The sequence below is a fragment of the Geotrypetes seraphini genome, chromosome 2, assembly GCF_902459505.1.
Source record: "Geotrypetes seraphini chromosome 2, aGeoSer1.1, whole genome shotgun sequence".
Taxonomy (NCBI): Eukaryota; Metazoa; Chordata; class Amphibia; order Gymnophiona; family Dermophiidae; genus Geotrypetes; species Geotrypetes seraphini.
The window spans coordinates 205241612-205259457 of NC_047085.1; the positions used below are offsets into that span (position 1 = coordinate 205241612).

At 41.3% G+C, this 17846-nt stretch overlaps 1 protein-coding gene and 1 long non-coding RNA gene across 5 annotated transcripts in view; one reads left to right on the forward strand and one right to left on the reverse strand.

Moving 5' to 3' along the window:
• The window catches only part of LOC117353576, a 115412-nt gene that overhangs the window by 93567 nt on the left and 3999 nt on the right, over positions 1–17846 (forward strand). The window lies entirely within an intron of this gene.
• Positions 15882–17846, reverse strand: part of LY86 (lymphocyte antigen 86) — a 41678-nt gene continuing 39713 nt past the window's right edge. For all 4 annotated transcript variants that reach the window (XM_033929679.1, XM_033929677.1, XM_033929676.1 and 1 more), the window contains one exon: positions 15882–17151. In XM_033929679.1, the coding sequence (XP_033785570.1) occupies positions 17068–17151 (84 nt within the window). In that variant the 3' untranslated portion in view covers positions 15882–17067. The remainder of the gene's footprint in view (positions 17152–17846) is intronic.

Here is a 17846-nt window from a genome sequence, read left to right on the forward strand (position 1 = left end):
TTTTAAATTTTTTTACCTTTTTTCTTCTTAACTATTTCTGGGCTAGAATCCAAAGCTCTATCCGGTACTGTGCTTGGGTTCCAACTGCCGAAATCTCCGTCAAAACCTACTCCAGCCCATCTACACCCTCCCAGCCATTGAAGCCCTCCCCAGCCCATCCTCCCCCAAACGGCCATACACAGACCGTGCAAGTCTGCCCAGTAATGGCCTTAGTTCAATATTTAATATTATTTTCTGATTCTAGATCCTCTGTGTTCATCCCACCACCTCTCTCGGGAGCGTATTCCATGCATCCTCCACCCTCTCTGTAAAATAGAATTTCCTAACATTGCTCTTGAGTCTCCCACCCCTCAACCTCAAATTATGTCCTTTGGTTTTACCATTTTCCTTTCTCTAGAAAAGATTTTGTTCTACGTTAATACCCTTCAAGTATTTTAATATCTGAATCTTATCTCCCCTGTCCCTTCTTTCCTCTAGGGCAGGGGTAGGGAGCTCCGGTCCTAGGGCAGGGGTAGGGAGCTCCGATCCTCGAGAGCCGAATTCCAGTCGGGTTTTCAGGATTTCCCCAATGAATATGCATTAAAAGCAGTGCATGCAAATAGATCTCATGCATATTCATTGGGGAAATCCTGAAAACCCAACTGGAATACGGCTCTCGAGGACCGGAGTTCCCTACCCCTGCTCTAGGGTATACATATTCAGGGCTTCCAGTTTCTCTTCATACGACTTCTGGTGCAAGCTTCCTATCATTTTCTTCGCCCTCCTCTGGACCACTTCAAGTCTTCTTACGTCCTTCGCCAGATACGGTCTCCAAAACTGAACACAATACTCCAAGTGGGGCATCAACACCTTCTTCCTTCTACTGACTATGCCTCTCTTTATACAGCCCAGCATTCTTCTGGCAGCAGCCACTGCCTTGTCACACTGTTTTTTCACCTTTAGATCTTCGGACACTATCACCCCAAGGTCCCGCTCCCCATCCGTGCATATCAGCTTCTCTCCTCCCAGCATATACAGTTCCTTCCTATTATTAATCCCCAAATGCATTACTCTGCATTTCTTTGCATTGAATTTTAGTTGCCAGGCATTAGACCATTCCTCTAACTTTTGCAGTTCCTTTTTCATATTTTCTGCTCCCTCTTTGGTATCCAGCAGGTATGAGGATCCAGTTTATGTGATTGTTGCTCAGTTTCAGCAATGAGCCAAAACTGAACAAGTTATTTCCAATCTTAAGGTACAAAGTTACAGGTCCAGTTACAAAATATAAATGATTATCTTAATGTTAACATATTTTCCCAAGATGTACCAGTTACTGGAGGAAGCTGTAATCTTAAGTGTGCAAAAGTTTAACAGAAAAAAATGATAAACCTGCCAAGTGAAAAATTAATATCCAAAGGTTATGAACTGTATCTGAGTACACAATGATAGACTTACAATCACTGAAACGCATTCTGTTCCGAGACTGGTCTAACACAGCTTTGTAGGGAGCATGCAGAAAATTGAAATTTTCAAAGGTTATGCTTTATTTGCCCATTTCCTGTACATGGCTGAAAGCCCTTTTGACATGGGCTTTGCAAATCCGTATTTATTTTCCACTTTCTTCTGTTTAATAGAACAGGGTTAGCCAAGATGTTTCAAGGTTGAACTGAGCCAGCGAAGAGCTTCAGGGTCTTGCTTGGAGTGTCGAGTAAAGCTTTGCAATTCAGCAGCATTTCAGGTTTAGGCACTCTGGAACGCATTACCCACTTATCTTCAGGCAGCGCAGAACTTGGATAAATTTAAAGGAGCTTCTTATTCATTGATGCTTTCGGCTAGCTATGCTACTATTCTTTTCTTATTGAACCCCTTAGTCCTTTTGGTTTTTTCCCCATATATGTTCTCTTTTCTGGATTTATTGTAGCTCTCCCCCCTGTCCTTTTTGTTCTGATTACATTTACTTTGGGCTCCTTTTACAAAGGTGCGCTAGCGTTTTTAGCGCACGCACCGGGTTAGCGTGCGCTAGCCGAAAAACGACCGCCTGCTTAAAAGGAGGCGGTAGCGGATAACGTGTGCGCTAAAAACGCTACCGCACCTTTGTAAAAGGAGCCCTTTGTGTCTTGTTCGTCTGAGTATATTTCGTCTGTTTAATACTGCTGTTTTTAATTCTGTTCTTCCCCCATTTTATTGTTGCAATGCGCTTAGTAGTTTGATAAGCGTTTAATCAAATTTACAATAAACTTGGAAATTAAGGCAAACAGACAAATATCTCTCATTCGCTCTTTCTCTTATCAAGCCAAAGAGCCCTTTTTACTAAGTTGCAGTATGTGCTGCTACTACTACTATTTATCATTTCTATAGCACTGAAAGGTGTACTCAGCACTGTACATTTAGCATTCAATAGATGGTCCCTGCTCAGAAGAGCTTGCAATCTAATTTGGACAGACAGACAAAGGACATCTCAGGGTTGGGGAGTTTCTGGTAGAAGGAATGATCCAATGGGTATAGTGAGTGAGAGTTAAGAGTTGAAAACGGCTTTAAAAATAGTGGGCTTTTAGCTTGGATTTGAATACTGCTAAAGATGGAGCACACACCTAATAATAATAATAAATTTATTCTTCTATACTGCCATAGTCGTGAGACTTCTAGGCGGTTTACATTGAAGAGAGCTGGACAGTCAGCGAGTTATAATATGCAGAGATAAGAGAAATACAGCATGCAGAATCTTGAAAAAGGTAGCAAAATACAATATACAGAAAGTTTAACAGATGTTAGAAATTTCATACGCAGGAGAGGACATGTTTGAAATATTACAAATTGATTTAGAGTTTTGTGTAAATATTTTTTTAGGTGATATTTCTGTCGAATAAGGCAGTTTTTATAGCTTTTCTAAAGGCGACGTAGGTCAGTCTTGCTCCATTAATCTAGTTGTCTAACCAGTGTTGTTGCAACAGGGGTGTCATGTCTCCTGAAGGTTTTATTAATATTTCTTAAACACCATTATTTGCGCTAGTTAATTCTGCCAAATTAGATAACCATCTCAGCAGTTTACATTAGATTAAAAAAAAAAAACAAACGAAGCAAAACAACAAACTCCCCACAACCCACAAAAAAAAGCCTTGGTAGAAATTTTCTACTGCAGCCCGGGGCACTAAATGCTCTACTGCAACTTAAAATGACTTACCACAGGATGCACTCAGCTGTTCTGTGGTAAGTTCCAAATTGGTGCAAGCTAATTCAGGTGCAAAAGGGTGCCGAGTGGGCATCCCTGTGCTAATCAGTTAGCACAGCTAAATTACCATGCGCTGACTAGTGCAGGGTTACTGGGTGAGCAAAATAGGTGTCAGTAAGTGCGAATGCTGTATTTCTTTTTAATGGCAGTGCGCCAATGGCCAACAAAAAGAACCAAGAAGAAAAACCTTTGCAGGATATTTAAAGCATGCAAACAGTGGGGGTGGCCAAAATAGAGTTACCAGATTTTACTTTAGTAAAATCTGGACCCCCTAGACCTGCCCCCAGGCCCACCCAGTTCTACCAATCCCTGCCCCGTTATGCACCAGTTCTGCCCCCAATCCCGCCCTAGCCCTGCCCCCATGGCCTGCTCTCATTGGACAGAAGCCTCCCCCCACGCCATTTTGAGGAAGCTTTTCAGAACCCGGACAAAGTGCCAGGTTTTGAAAAGCCATGCGGACCCCTGGACATGTCCTCGAAAAGGATGACATGTCTGGGGAAATCCAGACGTCTGGTAACCCTAGGCCAAAATGAGGACGTGAGCCACAGGTCAAATATGGCACTATGCTTGCATCAGGGGTCCTGTCAGATAAAACAATAAGGTAGAGAATTCATCATTCAGCTTTAGAGCTTTCATGTAGGTATTAGGGCCATAACACACATTAAAGGACTTAGCGCACTTTAAAGGCTAAGACCCAGTTTATAACCACAGGCTTTTTAGCATTTAGGGCCGGATTCTATAAATAGTGTCTAACTCAATAGGCACCTGTAAAAACAGCACCTGCCACATGTCAATCAAAGTTACGCGCTGTTTGTAGCATCACACCCACTGGTGCCTAAATTGACTTAGGCACCGGTAGACGTGTATACGTCAGGCGCCAGTATATTAAATAAGTATCCCAAGTGGTAGTAAATTATAAATGCCAGTATATTAAAGCCAGGTTTTTCTTGGTTTACCAGTGCCTAAGGTAGATGCCCATCAGCGCCTAGCTCAATCCATGCCCAGACTCTGCCCCTAACCTACTTTCTGTGTAGGTGCCTATTGTCCAATTAATATTTTTCATTGTGTTTTTCATTGGCTTTTAATGGTGCTTTCAATTAACAGTGCCAATTAAGCCAATAGAAAGACTTAACCCCCTCCCCTTTTATGAAGCAGCTTTAGGCTTTTATATCATCAGCCATGGCGGTATTAGCTGCAGCGCTCATAGAATTCCTATGAGCATTGGAGCTAATACAGCAGCGGCTGGTGATAAAAAAGCCTAAAACAAAGCAATTGACCCTGGAAGATCCACAGAGAAAAAAGTCAAAGAGACACTGAAGAGACGATGTTCCTGAAATGGACTTTATTAAAAATTCAACATTGCAATCCACATAAAAACCTTAAGGACCTAGTCCGCTGGGAGCGTTGGAACCAACACGGTCTGTGTTTCGACAAGTCTTCCTCAAGGGTCCTATAAATGATAGTATAACAATGGAATGATGTATATGTGTTGGTGAATCTGAAGATCCAAGTGGCACCATGCAACGAGGTGGTATAGTACCAGAATTCAGAAGATATACAAGTGACTGATAATGTATAAATATTAATGGAGCTGTGAAAGGGTCTAACCAAAAGTGGTAGAGTGTGGAGCTGTGAAAGAGTTGTCAAGAAGTGATGAATATGAAGTTGGGAGGTACTCCAGCAAAATATAATGTGTATGCTATCATGTGAAGATGAATATAAAGATAATTGTGAATAAAGGGAGAAAAAAAAATGTGTGTGGCCTTTGGTATCTGGCCAATCAGAGTTTTAGGCCACTCCCAGCGCAAAATGCACTGGGAAGGAGGCCTAAGACTCCAGTTGACCCAGGTGCCCAAGGCTCGCACATTGGCATCCTATACAGAATTGTGTCTGCTCTAAGGGACAGACAGCTAACCCTGAGTTACCCTGAATAATTTTCAGGACTGCTTGAGGTCAGGGAAAGGCTGGAAGGTGCAATAAACCATTCATCCTACACTTGGTCCTCTCATCCAATCATTCTGTCCAGTCCAATAGTCATAAACTCTAACCAATGTTTACTTGACTTGGATAAAACTTGGGACAGCTTCATTGTTTATTTACAGTCAATCATTTCATATAAAATAGAATCCAACACTTACAATCACTTTAATGGTAATAGTAGTACAGTAGTAGGAAAAATTAGTAACAGCAGGGATAAATTCATGCATTTATTATGCTGAATTTCTACCAGTGTTACACACATACTTGCTTTACCTGCCTGTGTGCCCTGTTTTATAAAATTACTTTTTGTGAATAAACAAGGCTTTTTTACAGTACGAGCAAGGTAAAAAATGTATCTTCCCTAACTTTTAGAGAACTTTCTCTCTTCTGATTCCTTAGCAGTCAGGCTTTCCACTGACATTGAATTATTCATTTCATTTTACACTGTGCAAAAGATGGAACTTCAAGTGACCTCCAACTGCTTCGAATTGACTTTTTTGCAATTAAGAAAGTCTTAAAAAAAAACAACACCCCAGCTTCTGTATCTATTCACAGACCCCGGGGGATGTCAAAAAACATCAAACAGCACCATCTGCAAAGAAGTCTGGAAATAAATTTTTCTAACTCATTACTCTTACTAAAATATTGTAGTGCTTTTCTCAAATCATTAATATGATCTCAAAACCAGGAAGAATTCTTCTTCATTCCTACTTCATTTTACAGCTGATAGTTATTCTGAATATGGTTTTCAGTCCGTCCCAAGTAGCTTGCAGGCCTGAGGATTCTTTGAAAATTTGTGATGGCTGCAGGAAATTATTTTTAGCCTGTGCACTTGGCAAATGCAAAATATGAAGGTTAAACAAGGTGCAGGGGTTTAAAGAAATGAAATTTCAGTGCCATAGTCGGCTTGCCCCTGGCTCCGCTCCCATTCTCTGCAAAAAGGAGAGGCAAATTACAAAGAGGGTTTTCCAATGGGTGAACAGTCCTGTGGACATTCCTTTCTCCAGGTTATCTTTGAAAGCATGACTTTAATGAAACAAAAAAAAATTGACATCCCCCCCATACTCTGGTTTCAGGGTTTCTTGAGTAAATGATCTTGCCAAGTCCACAGTGATAACAAACAATCATGCAGATGGACAAACACTTGCAGAGTCTCGCAGGGTTCCCTTCTGTTCCCTACCCTGTTTAACATCTACCTTGCCCCATTGGGGAACCTATTACAAAGCTTAAAAGTCAAATTCTATATCTACGCAGATGACATCACCATAGATCTTCCCCTCAGAAACCTAACCTCCGAGACAAAGAATCACCTGGCATTCGTCCTAAAACAAATCGAATTATGGATGACAGAATTCAAACTGAAACTTAACTCAGATAAAACCAAATTTTTCCTGGCAAGCCCAAACGATAAAATCAAAGATTCAAAAATTTCCTTGAATGGAAAGGACTTCCCTATTGTCAATTTCAAAAAAATTCTGGGAGTGGCGCTCGACCGATACCTTACTTTAGACGCTCAAACGGATTTATTGACTAGAAAATGCTTCTGAACATTATGGAAGCTAAGAATCATCAAAAAATACTTCGATGCAGCATCATTCCGTCTACTGGTACAATTGTCTATTCTAAGCATGCTGGACTATTGTAACATTATTTATTTAGGATCTTTCAAAAAAACCCAGATTCAAAACGAATGTTAGAAAGTTCTTCTTTACCCAGCGTGTGGTGGACACCTGGAATGCGCTTCCAGAGGATGTTATAGGGCAGAGTACGGTACTGGGGTTTAAGAAAGGATTGGACAATTTCCTGCTGGAAAAGGGGATAGAGGGGTATAGATAGAGGATTACTGCACAGGTCCTGGACCTGTTGGGCCGCCGCGTAAGCAGACTGCTGGGCATGATGGACCTCAGGTCTGACCCAGCGGAGGCATTTCTTATATTCTTATAACCCTTCAAAAACTCTGAATTATTCAAAATTCGGCAGTATGTCTGATTTTCGGTTTAAAAAAATGGGAACACATAAGTCCCTATTATCAAAAACCTCATTGGCTGCCCCTCGAGGCAAGAGTTTTATTCAAATTTTCCTGTCTCTGTTTCAAATCAGTCTTTGGCTTGGCCCCTATGTACCTAGTCCCCCACTTCAATTTGGATTGTACTATTAGACCCACACGTAAATTCCACATATTTACACATCCAACAATAAAGGCCTGCCATTACAAAAGATTCCTGGACAGAACTCTAGCCTTCCAGGCAGGTAAACTGAACGACTGGCTGGGTAACGTCATCATGCACTCCTCATCCTATTTTAGTTTTAGAAAATTAGTAAAAACGAAACTGTTCAACCGATTTGTCACCTAAGAATTTGCTGTTCATTATCTCTCATACTCTGTATACTAAGAACATAAGAACATAAGAACTGCCATCTCCGGATCAGACCTTCGGTCCTTCGGTCCGGCGATCCGCACACGCGGAGGCCCTGCCAGGTGTACACCTGGCGTAATTTATAGTCCACCATATCTTTATATGCCTCTCTTAAGGAGATATGCATCTAGTTTGCTCTTGAAGCCTAGGACGGTCGATTCTGCAATAATCTCCTCTGGGAGGGCATTCCAGGCGTCAACCACCCTCTGAGTGAAGCAGAACTTCCTGATATTAGTCCTGAACTTGCCCCCCCTTAGCTTCATTACATGTCCTCTAGTCCGTGTCAAATTGGACAGTGTAAATAATCTTCTCTGCTCTATTTTGTCGATTCCTTTCAGTATTTTGAAGGTCTCGATCATATCCCCACGCAGTCTCCTTTTCTCAAGGGAGAACAATCCTAGTGTTATAAGTCTATCCTCATATTCCAGTCTCTCCATACCCTTCACCAGTTTTGTCGCTCGTCTCTGCACCCTCTCCAGCAGTTTTATATCCTTCTTTAGGTAGGGAGACCAATGTTGGACGCAGTATTCCAAGTGTGGTCTGACCATTGCCCTATAAAGCGGCATTATAACTTTCTCCGATCTACTCGAGATTCCTTTCTTTATCATGCCCAACATTCTATTTGCCTTCTTTGCCGCTGCCGCGCATTGTGCCGACGGCTTCAGGGTCCTATCTATCAGTACACCCAGGTCCTTTTCTTGTTCGCTCTTCCCCAGAGTTGCACCTGACATTGTATACTCGTATTCCTTATTCTTATTTCCTAAATGCATTACCTTGCATTTCTCCACATTGAACTTCATCTGCCATTTCTCCATCTCCCACCTAAAAGAAAAGTCCATAAGCCATTTTTAAGATGAACTTAGAAAAATATTTTGCTTATTTCTAGGATAGGCAGAATAAAATCTGTTTTACTGAGATCTTGCTAGGTATTTGTGACCTGGGTTTGCCACTGTTGGAAACAGAATACTGAGCTTGATGAACCTTCGGTCTGTCTGAATATGGCAATGCTTATATCTTTATGTTCTTACCAAGTTATCTCCTGCTGAATATTCACAGTTAGCACCTACTTCTGAACAGGCTATGTTGTGTGACTTACCTAGTTAAATGTGAAAATTCAGCCAAAATCCCAGCGCCTAACTGGATAAGTTTAGCGCTTAAGGGCTAGATTCACTAAGCAAACAGATCATGCACTGATCGGTTTGTGACCCATTTGCGATCCGATTTCCCTCCACCCCGATTCACTAACCTCTGTCCCGATCATCCTCCAATCCGCGCATGCAAATGAGGGGGAATGGCATTCAAATGTAGGCAGGCAGCGATTCACTAACCAAAAAGTGCAACACCGACTGGGCTGGCCAATCAGCAAACAAGCGACTGCCAGGGACCAGTCGTTCACTGCTTTCTGACTGCATCTCCTGCTCTCTGCCCTGACTTTCCAGCTCTCTTCTCCTGCTCTCTCTGCCCTGAGCACAGCCCTGCTTCTGCCCCGATTCTCCTGATCTCTCTGCCCTGACTCTCCTGCGCGCTCTGCCCCCGACTCTCCTGCTCTCTCTGCCCCGAGCGTTGCCCTGCTTCTGCCGCGACTCTCCTGTTCTCTCTGCCCTGAACACTGCCCTGCTTCTGCCCCGGCCTTTCTTCGCAGTGCGAGTCCATGTTTTAACCCACGGGTTTAAAGTGGGTTAAAACCATGGGCTTGCTAGGCTCGCTAAAAAGTTAAAAATTAGAATTAAAAAAACAGATGGTCTACAGATGGTCTGCACATGCGTCTGGATCACTATAGAACGATCAAAGCGCTCGGTTGGTGGCGTGATTCCATTTGCATGAGGGTGATTCGTGAATCAGTCCCCCGGACACGGATCAGATCGGATCCCTCGTGGATTGGATTGGATCCGTGCTCTTAGTGAATCTGGGCCTAAGTTTGACCACATAAATATCAGTCTTACCTTTTCACTAACAACTTAACTAATCAGTGCTACAAATTGGCTTAACTGGTTAACATTTTAGTGTCGTCCCATCCGTCCACCCCCCCCCCCCCCCAGATATTCAATGCCTGTGGTCACATATGATCTATGATTGAATATCCAGGTTTAATGCTGGTGGTGAGAGACAAATTTTAAGGTAGATGGGGAAATGAGGGGGGGGGGAGATGCTATACTAGGATTGGGGGGGGGGAGCCCAGTTTGGTCTGCACAGGGTCCCACAAGTGTTAAGCCCTGCTGAAGATTTGTTATACTTGCCCAGTTTTCAATAACCTCAATCTTGTGATGTTTAATGGTTATGATTCTGGTAGAATGTAATGAAGAAAGCATTATCTTATTAGCTTGTAAATGAGATATAAAGAAACAAGATAATCATAAAGATATTAACATTTAGCAACTGTTTCAGAGGAAAACAAGGAAAGTTGAGGGATAACCTCTTAACTACTTGCCAGGTGACTTTCAACATAATTTCTTGATAGAAATTAGAAGGTAAGGTTTTACTGAAACCTGGAAGAACATTTTCTTTGGGATAAGTAAAATAATAATAATAATAACAGTTTATATACCGCAGGACCGTGAAGTTCTATGCGGTTTACAAAGATTAAAAGATGGTACAAACTGATTGAACTTAACAGAGGTGGATGAAAGTAGTTAATAGGTCAAGAGAACCGTTATTGAAGAGAAAGAGTTGTACGGGTCAGTTTTCTAGATCACCACCAATCAGTTCTTTTAATCTCTATAGATCTCTCGGCTGCCTTCGATACGATCGACCATGAGCTTTTATTAAACAGGCTCCAATCTATTGGCATCACAGACCAGGTTTTATCTTGGTTTCAATCTTATTTCTCCGACCGTACTTCATCCGTGTTATTCAACAACGAAACTTCTGATAGCTTCACCACAACATATGGTGTTCCTCAAGGATCTCCACTTCTGTTCAACATTTTTCTTGCCCCATTGCTGACCCTGTGTCAATCCATCGGCTTTAATGTATTTGCCTATGCCGATGATATTCAACTCTTACACCCACTAGACACCAATAACCCTTTGGACATACCATCAATCAATATGAAACTTGAAAAAATACATCAATGGCTGAATAATAATAGACTAGCACTGAATATCAATAAATCAAATGTGATGCTTTTTCCCTGGAAGGATGATTTAAAACTTAACTTTTCAATTACTATCAAGGGTTTTCCGTTGAAACAAGTATATAACATCAAGATTCTGGGAATTATTTTTGATCACAAACTTTCTTTTCATGACCATATCAGTAGTATTGTTAAATCCTCTTTTTTTAGGCTTCGTCAAATTCGTTCTGTTTCTCAATTTCTTTGCGCTAATTCTCTCAATATTCTTATCCACTCTCTTGTTATTTCCAAAATAGACTATTGTAATGCTCTGTTCAACGGAATAGCTCAAAAAGAACTCAAACGTCTTCAGATCATTCAAAATACATCCATTAAGCTCATTTTCAAAGCAAAGAAGTTCGACCACATTACACCTCTTCTTATGAAAGCCCACTGGCTTCCGGTTGCCCATCGGGTAACATATAAACTATGTCTGCTCACATTTAAATCCCTAATTTCTAAAACTCCGGCTTTCATCTACAAGTTATTAATTCCTTATACCTCCAATAGAACATTAAGATCTGCTGAACAGCATTTGCTAACGATTCCTTCCCTTAAAATTATTAACACTAGACGACAGTTGATCTTTTCAGTTACGGGCCACGGCCCCCCTAGCCATCTAAGGGAAGAACACAATATAGAAAAAGGTAAACTGAAGAGTTTTCTCTTTAAAGATGCCTTTATAAACTAATCATTTAGTCTTTGAACTAATTTTATCTTTCTTTCTACAATTTTATTGAAGTAATTTTTTTTTATCCTCCCTTTCCTTATGTATCCTCCTTACTTGTCTCTTTAACTTTTATACAAATTGTAATCCCTACCCATCTCCTCCCTTATGTTCCTAGTTTCATCAAATTTGTTAATAGTTGTGTAAGTCTTAGTTTTTTTATTTTTTTATTTATTTATTGTATTATCCCCCTTACTTTGTAATTTTATTAACATGTATATCGCTTAGAATTTAAATTAAGCTTGAAACTTGATATGTGTTTTTAGGCGCTTCCTGAATTCCTCATAAGTAGTGGGCGAAAGCAATTGTTCTAGATCTTTACCCCATAATGCTGTCTGATGTGAGAGAAGGTGTTGATGGTGTTTTTTGAGTTTACATCCTTTAACTGGGGGGGGGGGGGGGGGAGGGAGGGAAACGTTGTCTACTTTCAGTTTTTCAAGTTCATAAACAATTTCTTCTGTGAATGGTGCAATATCTATTCCATTCCTATATATACTGTGAATCCTTGGCAGATCACAAAAAGCACTTGAAAGAAAACAATATAGCCCACATCACAGGATTGAAATAATGTATATTTTATTTGAAATTCTTCTAGAATATTTATGTAGAGGTTGGAGGATGTACAGGTGGCAAAAATGGAGGAAAATGGTTTTCCATTAATTAACAAGAATATATGACTGATTGACTTCTATATAGAGCATCACTCACTTCATAAGGCTTCAAAAGCATTTAATCATCCCAAGGGACTATTTGCTGTGGGGACTGGGTAGACCCTGCCAATTATTTTTTTTTTTTTTTCAAATGAAGATTATTCTATGTACAGTAACTCCTTTTCCCTATTGAGTGCCTAGCTGTTTTGTGCCCTGTGATTTTCATTTAATTGCTGAAGCAGAGTTATCTAAAACATTTGGGAGATTGGCACTTATTATGAAGGGATTCGTTAGGAATTTGCCTATTCTGTTTCCATCATTTTTTTTTTTTTTGGGGGGGGGGGGGTTAAATTTGCTCTCTTCATGTTTTGCATTTGTTTTGTGATTATAATCCACCGCAAGCTGGGTTTTCTGCTTCAGTGTAAAATAATATTGGAATGAAAATGAAATTGCCTCACTGTCTGCAGGGTAATATTTTCCCCGTGCTAATTGCTTGCAGTCTAACAAAGTAGTATTGTAGATGATGGGAGATAAAAATCAATTGGCTGAGCTAAGCTGCTCAGTTATTCTTGTGCACGATTTAAAGGATACATCTGTATCTCCACTGAAGCTTGGCAGGTCATTAGCCTGGTGAATGGGGTTAATCCATTTTAATGCATGTATTTTTCCTGTAAGGATACCTTCAGTAACCACGCAAAGGTAGAATTCTAACATAGTAAATGACAGCAGATCGGGTCTTTATCCAAACAGTCCTTCCAGCCTGCCCAATAGTTACATGCACTATAAATTCATGATTAAATTAAATTGTCTTTTTTCTTTGATATTTCTTGGCCATAGACCGTAAAGTTGCCATCCAAGCTCACTCCAGCCTATCCAAACCATCTTGTCGTTTGTGGGATACAGACCAGAAAAGTCTGCCGTCCTCATATTCCTAATTACTGGAGTTCCCATTGAAGACCCCTCCAGCCCATCCTAAACCAAATTTCCAAAGACGGGAAAAAGGCGGTGCAAGTCTGCCTAGTACCGGCCTTAGTTCTTCAATTTGTACCATTCGTTTTCTAATTAGAGATCCTCTGTGTTCATCTCATGATTTTTTGAGTTTCGTCACCATTTTCCTCTTCATCACCTCTCTCGGGAGGGAATTCCAGGCATTTACCACACTCTCCGTGAAAAAGAATTTCTTTTTTTTTTTTTTTAATCTTTATTCATTTTTAAAACTCACAATAAGTGTAACACAAAATACAATCATTTTATACTTTAACATCACTTAATATATCATCAAATTATAGCTCTCATCAAATATCCCCCTCCCTTATACCCAACAAGTAATTATATGCAAAAGAAATCATAAAATATTCCCATCCCCCACCCCACCCTGGATGTGTATGAACAAAAGGGAAAAAATGAATATTTATTCTAAAAATTTCCTAACATTACTCCTAAGTCTATCACCCTGCAACCTCAACTTATGCCCACTAGTTTTACCATTTTCCCTTCTCTGGAAAAGATTTGGTTCTGTATTAATACCTTTCAGGTATTTAAATGTCTGTATCATATCTTCTCTGTCCTTCCTGTCCTCTAAAGCAGTGTTTCTCAACATGCAGTATGCGAGCCGTTTGTTGGGGGTAAATGCTGCCGCAATATTGCCTGCCCGTCTGCCTCCACCTAAGCCACTGCCACTGGCGATCCCTCCTTCATGCCCGCCCCCCTCCGTCAAAGCCAACCCAACCCAAACCTCCACTCCTCTCAGCTGAATCCAACCTTCCTCAGTTCCCAATTCCCTCTACCTACCAGCTCCCCGCCACTGTATATTAAAATCTTTGGGTGGCTAGCAGCACAATGAACCCAGCCTTCCGCTGTCTGCCTGCCTGCCTGCCCCAGAAGTGCAGAACGCTGCAGAAAGAACATTTCTGAGGCAGGCAGGTAGACGGCGGGAGGCTGGCTTCATTGTGCCTCCAGCTGCCCAAAGATTTTAAAATACATCGGCAGCCAACTGGTAGGTGGGGGAATCGGGAAATGGGAAGAGGTTGGATCCAGCTGAGGAGTGGGTGCTGGAGTTGGGAATAACGGAAGGACACATGTTGCACAGGCTGGAGGTTAGGAAGAGAGGGAAAGAGAGATGCTGTCGGTGGGTGAGAGAACAGGAAAAGAGAAGGATCAAAGAAAGAAAGAGGAAAATTGATTGGGTATAGAGAGAGAGAGAGGTAGAGATGCATGGGGGAGAGAAGGATGAGAGGGAGAAATGTTGGATATGTGTTGGAGAGATGGAGGGACAGATTGAAGGGGATGCAATGTGGAGGAATATTGGACATAGTGATAGAAGGAGAAATGGGCATGGGGCTGGTGGGCAGTAGTGAAAAAAGCTGCACATGTTCCAGGAGATAAGACAGGAAGAAATGTTGGATGTGGCAGTAGAGGGGATGGGAGAGATGCCTCGATCTCTCAAGACAGATGGACAGTGAGAGAGAGAGAGGGAGACATGTTGCCAATAGGGGTGGAGGAGAGAGGAAGAAAAGTTGGACTCATGGAGGGACAGAGATGTTAGTTGGGGAAGGGAATGAGGTCCAGAGGAGATGAAGCATGCAGAAAGAAAGAAATGTTGGATGCACAGTCAGAAGGAAGTGTAATCAGAGACTCATGAAATCACCAGACAACAAAGGTAGGAAAAATTATTTTATTTTAAATTTACTGATAGAAAAGTGTCAGTTTTGAGAATTCATATCTGCTGTCTATATTTTGCACTAGATTTGTCTATTTTTCTATAGCTGTTACTGAGGTGACATTGCATATTTTAAAGTCATCTGCCTTGACCTCTTTGAAACCCCCCCAAATATAAATGATAATTAAGATTTTCTCTGCGTACCCTGTGCTTTGTGTTGTTTTAATTTTGTGGTTACCATTATTAATAATTATTATATTATTATTATATTATAATTAATAAGATTATATTGTGTGTGTATATGAAAAATGGATGGAAGAAATTGCATTACAATTAGTATTATTATTATGGGGTGGGGTCTGGGGTGGAGCTTGGGTGGGGTACTTGGTTGATATTTGTTAGACTTAAGGGGGCTCATAATCGAAAGAGAAAAATGTCCAAAAATCAGCCAAAGTTGGCACTTGGATGAACATTTCTCAAAAACGTCCAAGTGCCGATAATAAAATCGGGTTTTGGATGTATTTCTAAATGACCTAGGCCTTCATAGTGCCACTCAACGCCCACAGCTAAACGGGGCGTTTCGGGAGGCGTGTCGAGGGCGGGAGTTGGTCAGGACGTGGGCCGGCTTAGACTTAGTCGTACAGCATGTATAACCGAAAGTTTAACAACAAACCCACCTAAACTCACCAGATAAGCACTTCAAACACATAACACAGACCCACACACACTACCCCAGTGATCACCAACCCCCCCCCATAAAAAATATATTCACGACTTTAAATTTCAACCTCCAGACCATCATCACCTGGCCGCCTGGCATAGGAAAGCCTAGTCGTCCAGCCCAGAGGCGGCTTAAATCATCTTGGGGTGGGTTAGGGACCCATGGAGAGGAGGACTCATGCCCATAAGCCCCTGTAATCACTGCATTGATACTTAAACATGTGCACTCCCTTATACACCCCCAAAACCCTTTTGTACTGGCATATAAGTGGCTCCTGCAGCCATGAGGGTTATTGGGGTGGTAGATAAGTAGGTCTAGGGGATTCAGGAGATGGTTTGTGGGTAAGCAGAGTGGGCAGACTTGATGGGCTGTAGCCCTTTTCTGCCGTCATCTTCTATGTTTCTATAAGGGAGTTGTAGTGAGGAGAAGCCATGGCACCCTTTTTGTGAAGTTTACAGCAGTGCTCTGTAAGGTACCCCACTATTTAGGTGTCATGTCTGGGTGTTCAGTCCATCACTTTGCAGACCCCTAATTGTAGAATTAGGTTGGTGTTGGGGAGTTGGTGTTGAGATCAGGGGGTTGGTATGGTGTTGAGGTCTTTGGTGTTGACATCAAAAGGATTGGTGTTGTGTTTTGTTGGAGGGGAGGGAGTTGGAGGTGCTATGGGCTGTTAGCTTTACTGTGCGGAGCTATCATGTAGAATTGTGACTCACTGCCACTGTTTTACATGCTTGGGCCAATAGCGCGGGCCCGCTACACTATCGGCTCGAGCTTGTAACACAGTGGAATGCATCAATTGTGTGTGTCCTGTGTGGTATATGCTGGGCAGATGCAGAGCACTAAACTGAATTTATTGCACAAGCTCTGCACTTACCAGACATTAATTTTTGTGTTAAATGTGCACTTATGTGCAAAGTTTACCATAGTTTAGTAAACAGGCCACTTAGTGTGCATCAGAAGTGTACCTGGATCAATGGCTATCATGGGTGCAGCATCCCCTCCTCCAAGCAATGGAGGAGGGTGCACAGAGCAGTCATGGGGCTATAGTCAGCATGTGCATTGTCATCATCCCTGCCAGCCCTCTGCCCCAGAACAGGAAGTTGACATCAGAGGGGGCAAAGGCCAGCAGAGCGAATGGCCATGCACATGAAGACGATGGCCCCATAACCACTCCAAGTAACCACAGCCTGCACCTGGGGTGGACTGCATCTACCACCCCACCCTTGCTGCGTCAACTTATGAATTAATGTGTCAAGTTAATCAAATCATGTTAAAAAGTTCTGATGTGCTTTAAACATTCTTTATTAAAAATGAATGTTGAAATAAACAAAATATCTCAAAAATAGGAAAGAAAACCCAAATAAAGTGAAAATGAACCAAAACATTTTGCCTTATGCACGTCCTTAAAAGAAAATATGCCTAGGCAGATATTAATTCAAGGACATGAGGAAGGAAATATGGAATTATTTAATAAATTGTCCATTGATGCTTTTGCTTTGACTCCAGCCCTTGTCATTGAACACAGTTAAAGCAGTTTGTTGGATTTCAGTTTTCAAGTTATTTCCGCAAAGTTGGAGATGAATTGAAATGTAGTCAGTGGCTGACCAGAGTAAGATTTCCACAAGCAATGTTATAGTTGTCTTCATTAAAGAGCTCCAGTGACACATTATATTCTCCCTGTAGAAAGGCATAGAAGGTGAAGCATGTCATTACAGATGAAGACAATTCAGAATAAAAATATGACATCATGCTTCTTATAATCTACGGTTTGTATAGGATCTGAGAAGCGCTGTCAGCTGAGCCTTTGACACTGGCACGTTATTAGGTGAGCGTCAAATCAGCTGAGTTTAAAAGTGCAGGAAATACAAACCGCGGCCATGATACACGGCAGTTCAATGCTCCCTCAGATAGTAAGCATTTGTAATGTTGGATATAGCAGTTAAAGTATATTGCTGATGTATTTTGAATACTGTACTTTGGATATTTTAGAATATATTTTCAAAGCAAAACAAAGAAAAAATCCAACGGGTCTGCAGTAAAAGGCAAACACCAAAAACAGGAATCTTTATTTAAAAAATTGTACAAAATTGTAATCCATAAAAATGGCTCTCAAATACATGGAGTGCGGACCCAACATGGTCCGTGTTTCGGAGAAACACTCCTTCCTCAGGGGTCTGGGATATCCGATGTATCACATATAGAGAGTCATGCGGATAACAACATTGTAATGTAAAGTAATCAAAATTTGTGAATTGGAGGCAAGAAATTATCCTGGGCTAATGCGCAGAGTGAGTACTGCTACCGAATAATTTTTCAAAGAAAAGAGACACCATTACCAACAGACCAGATTAAAATTTTAAACAAAATAATAC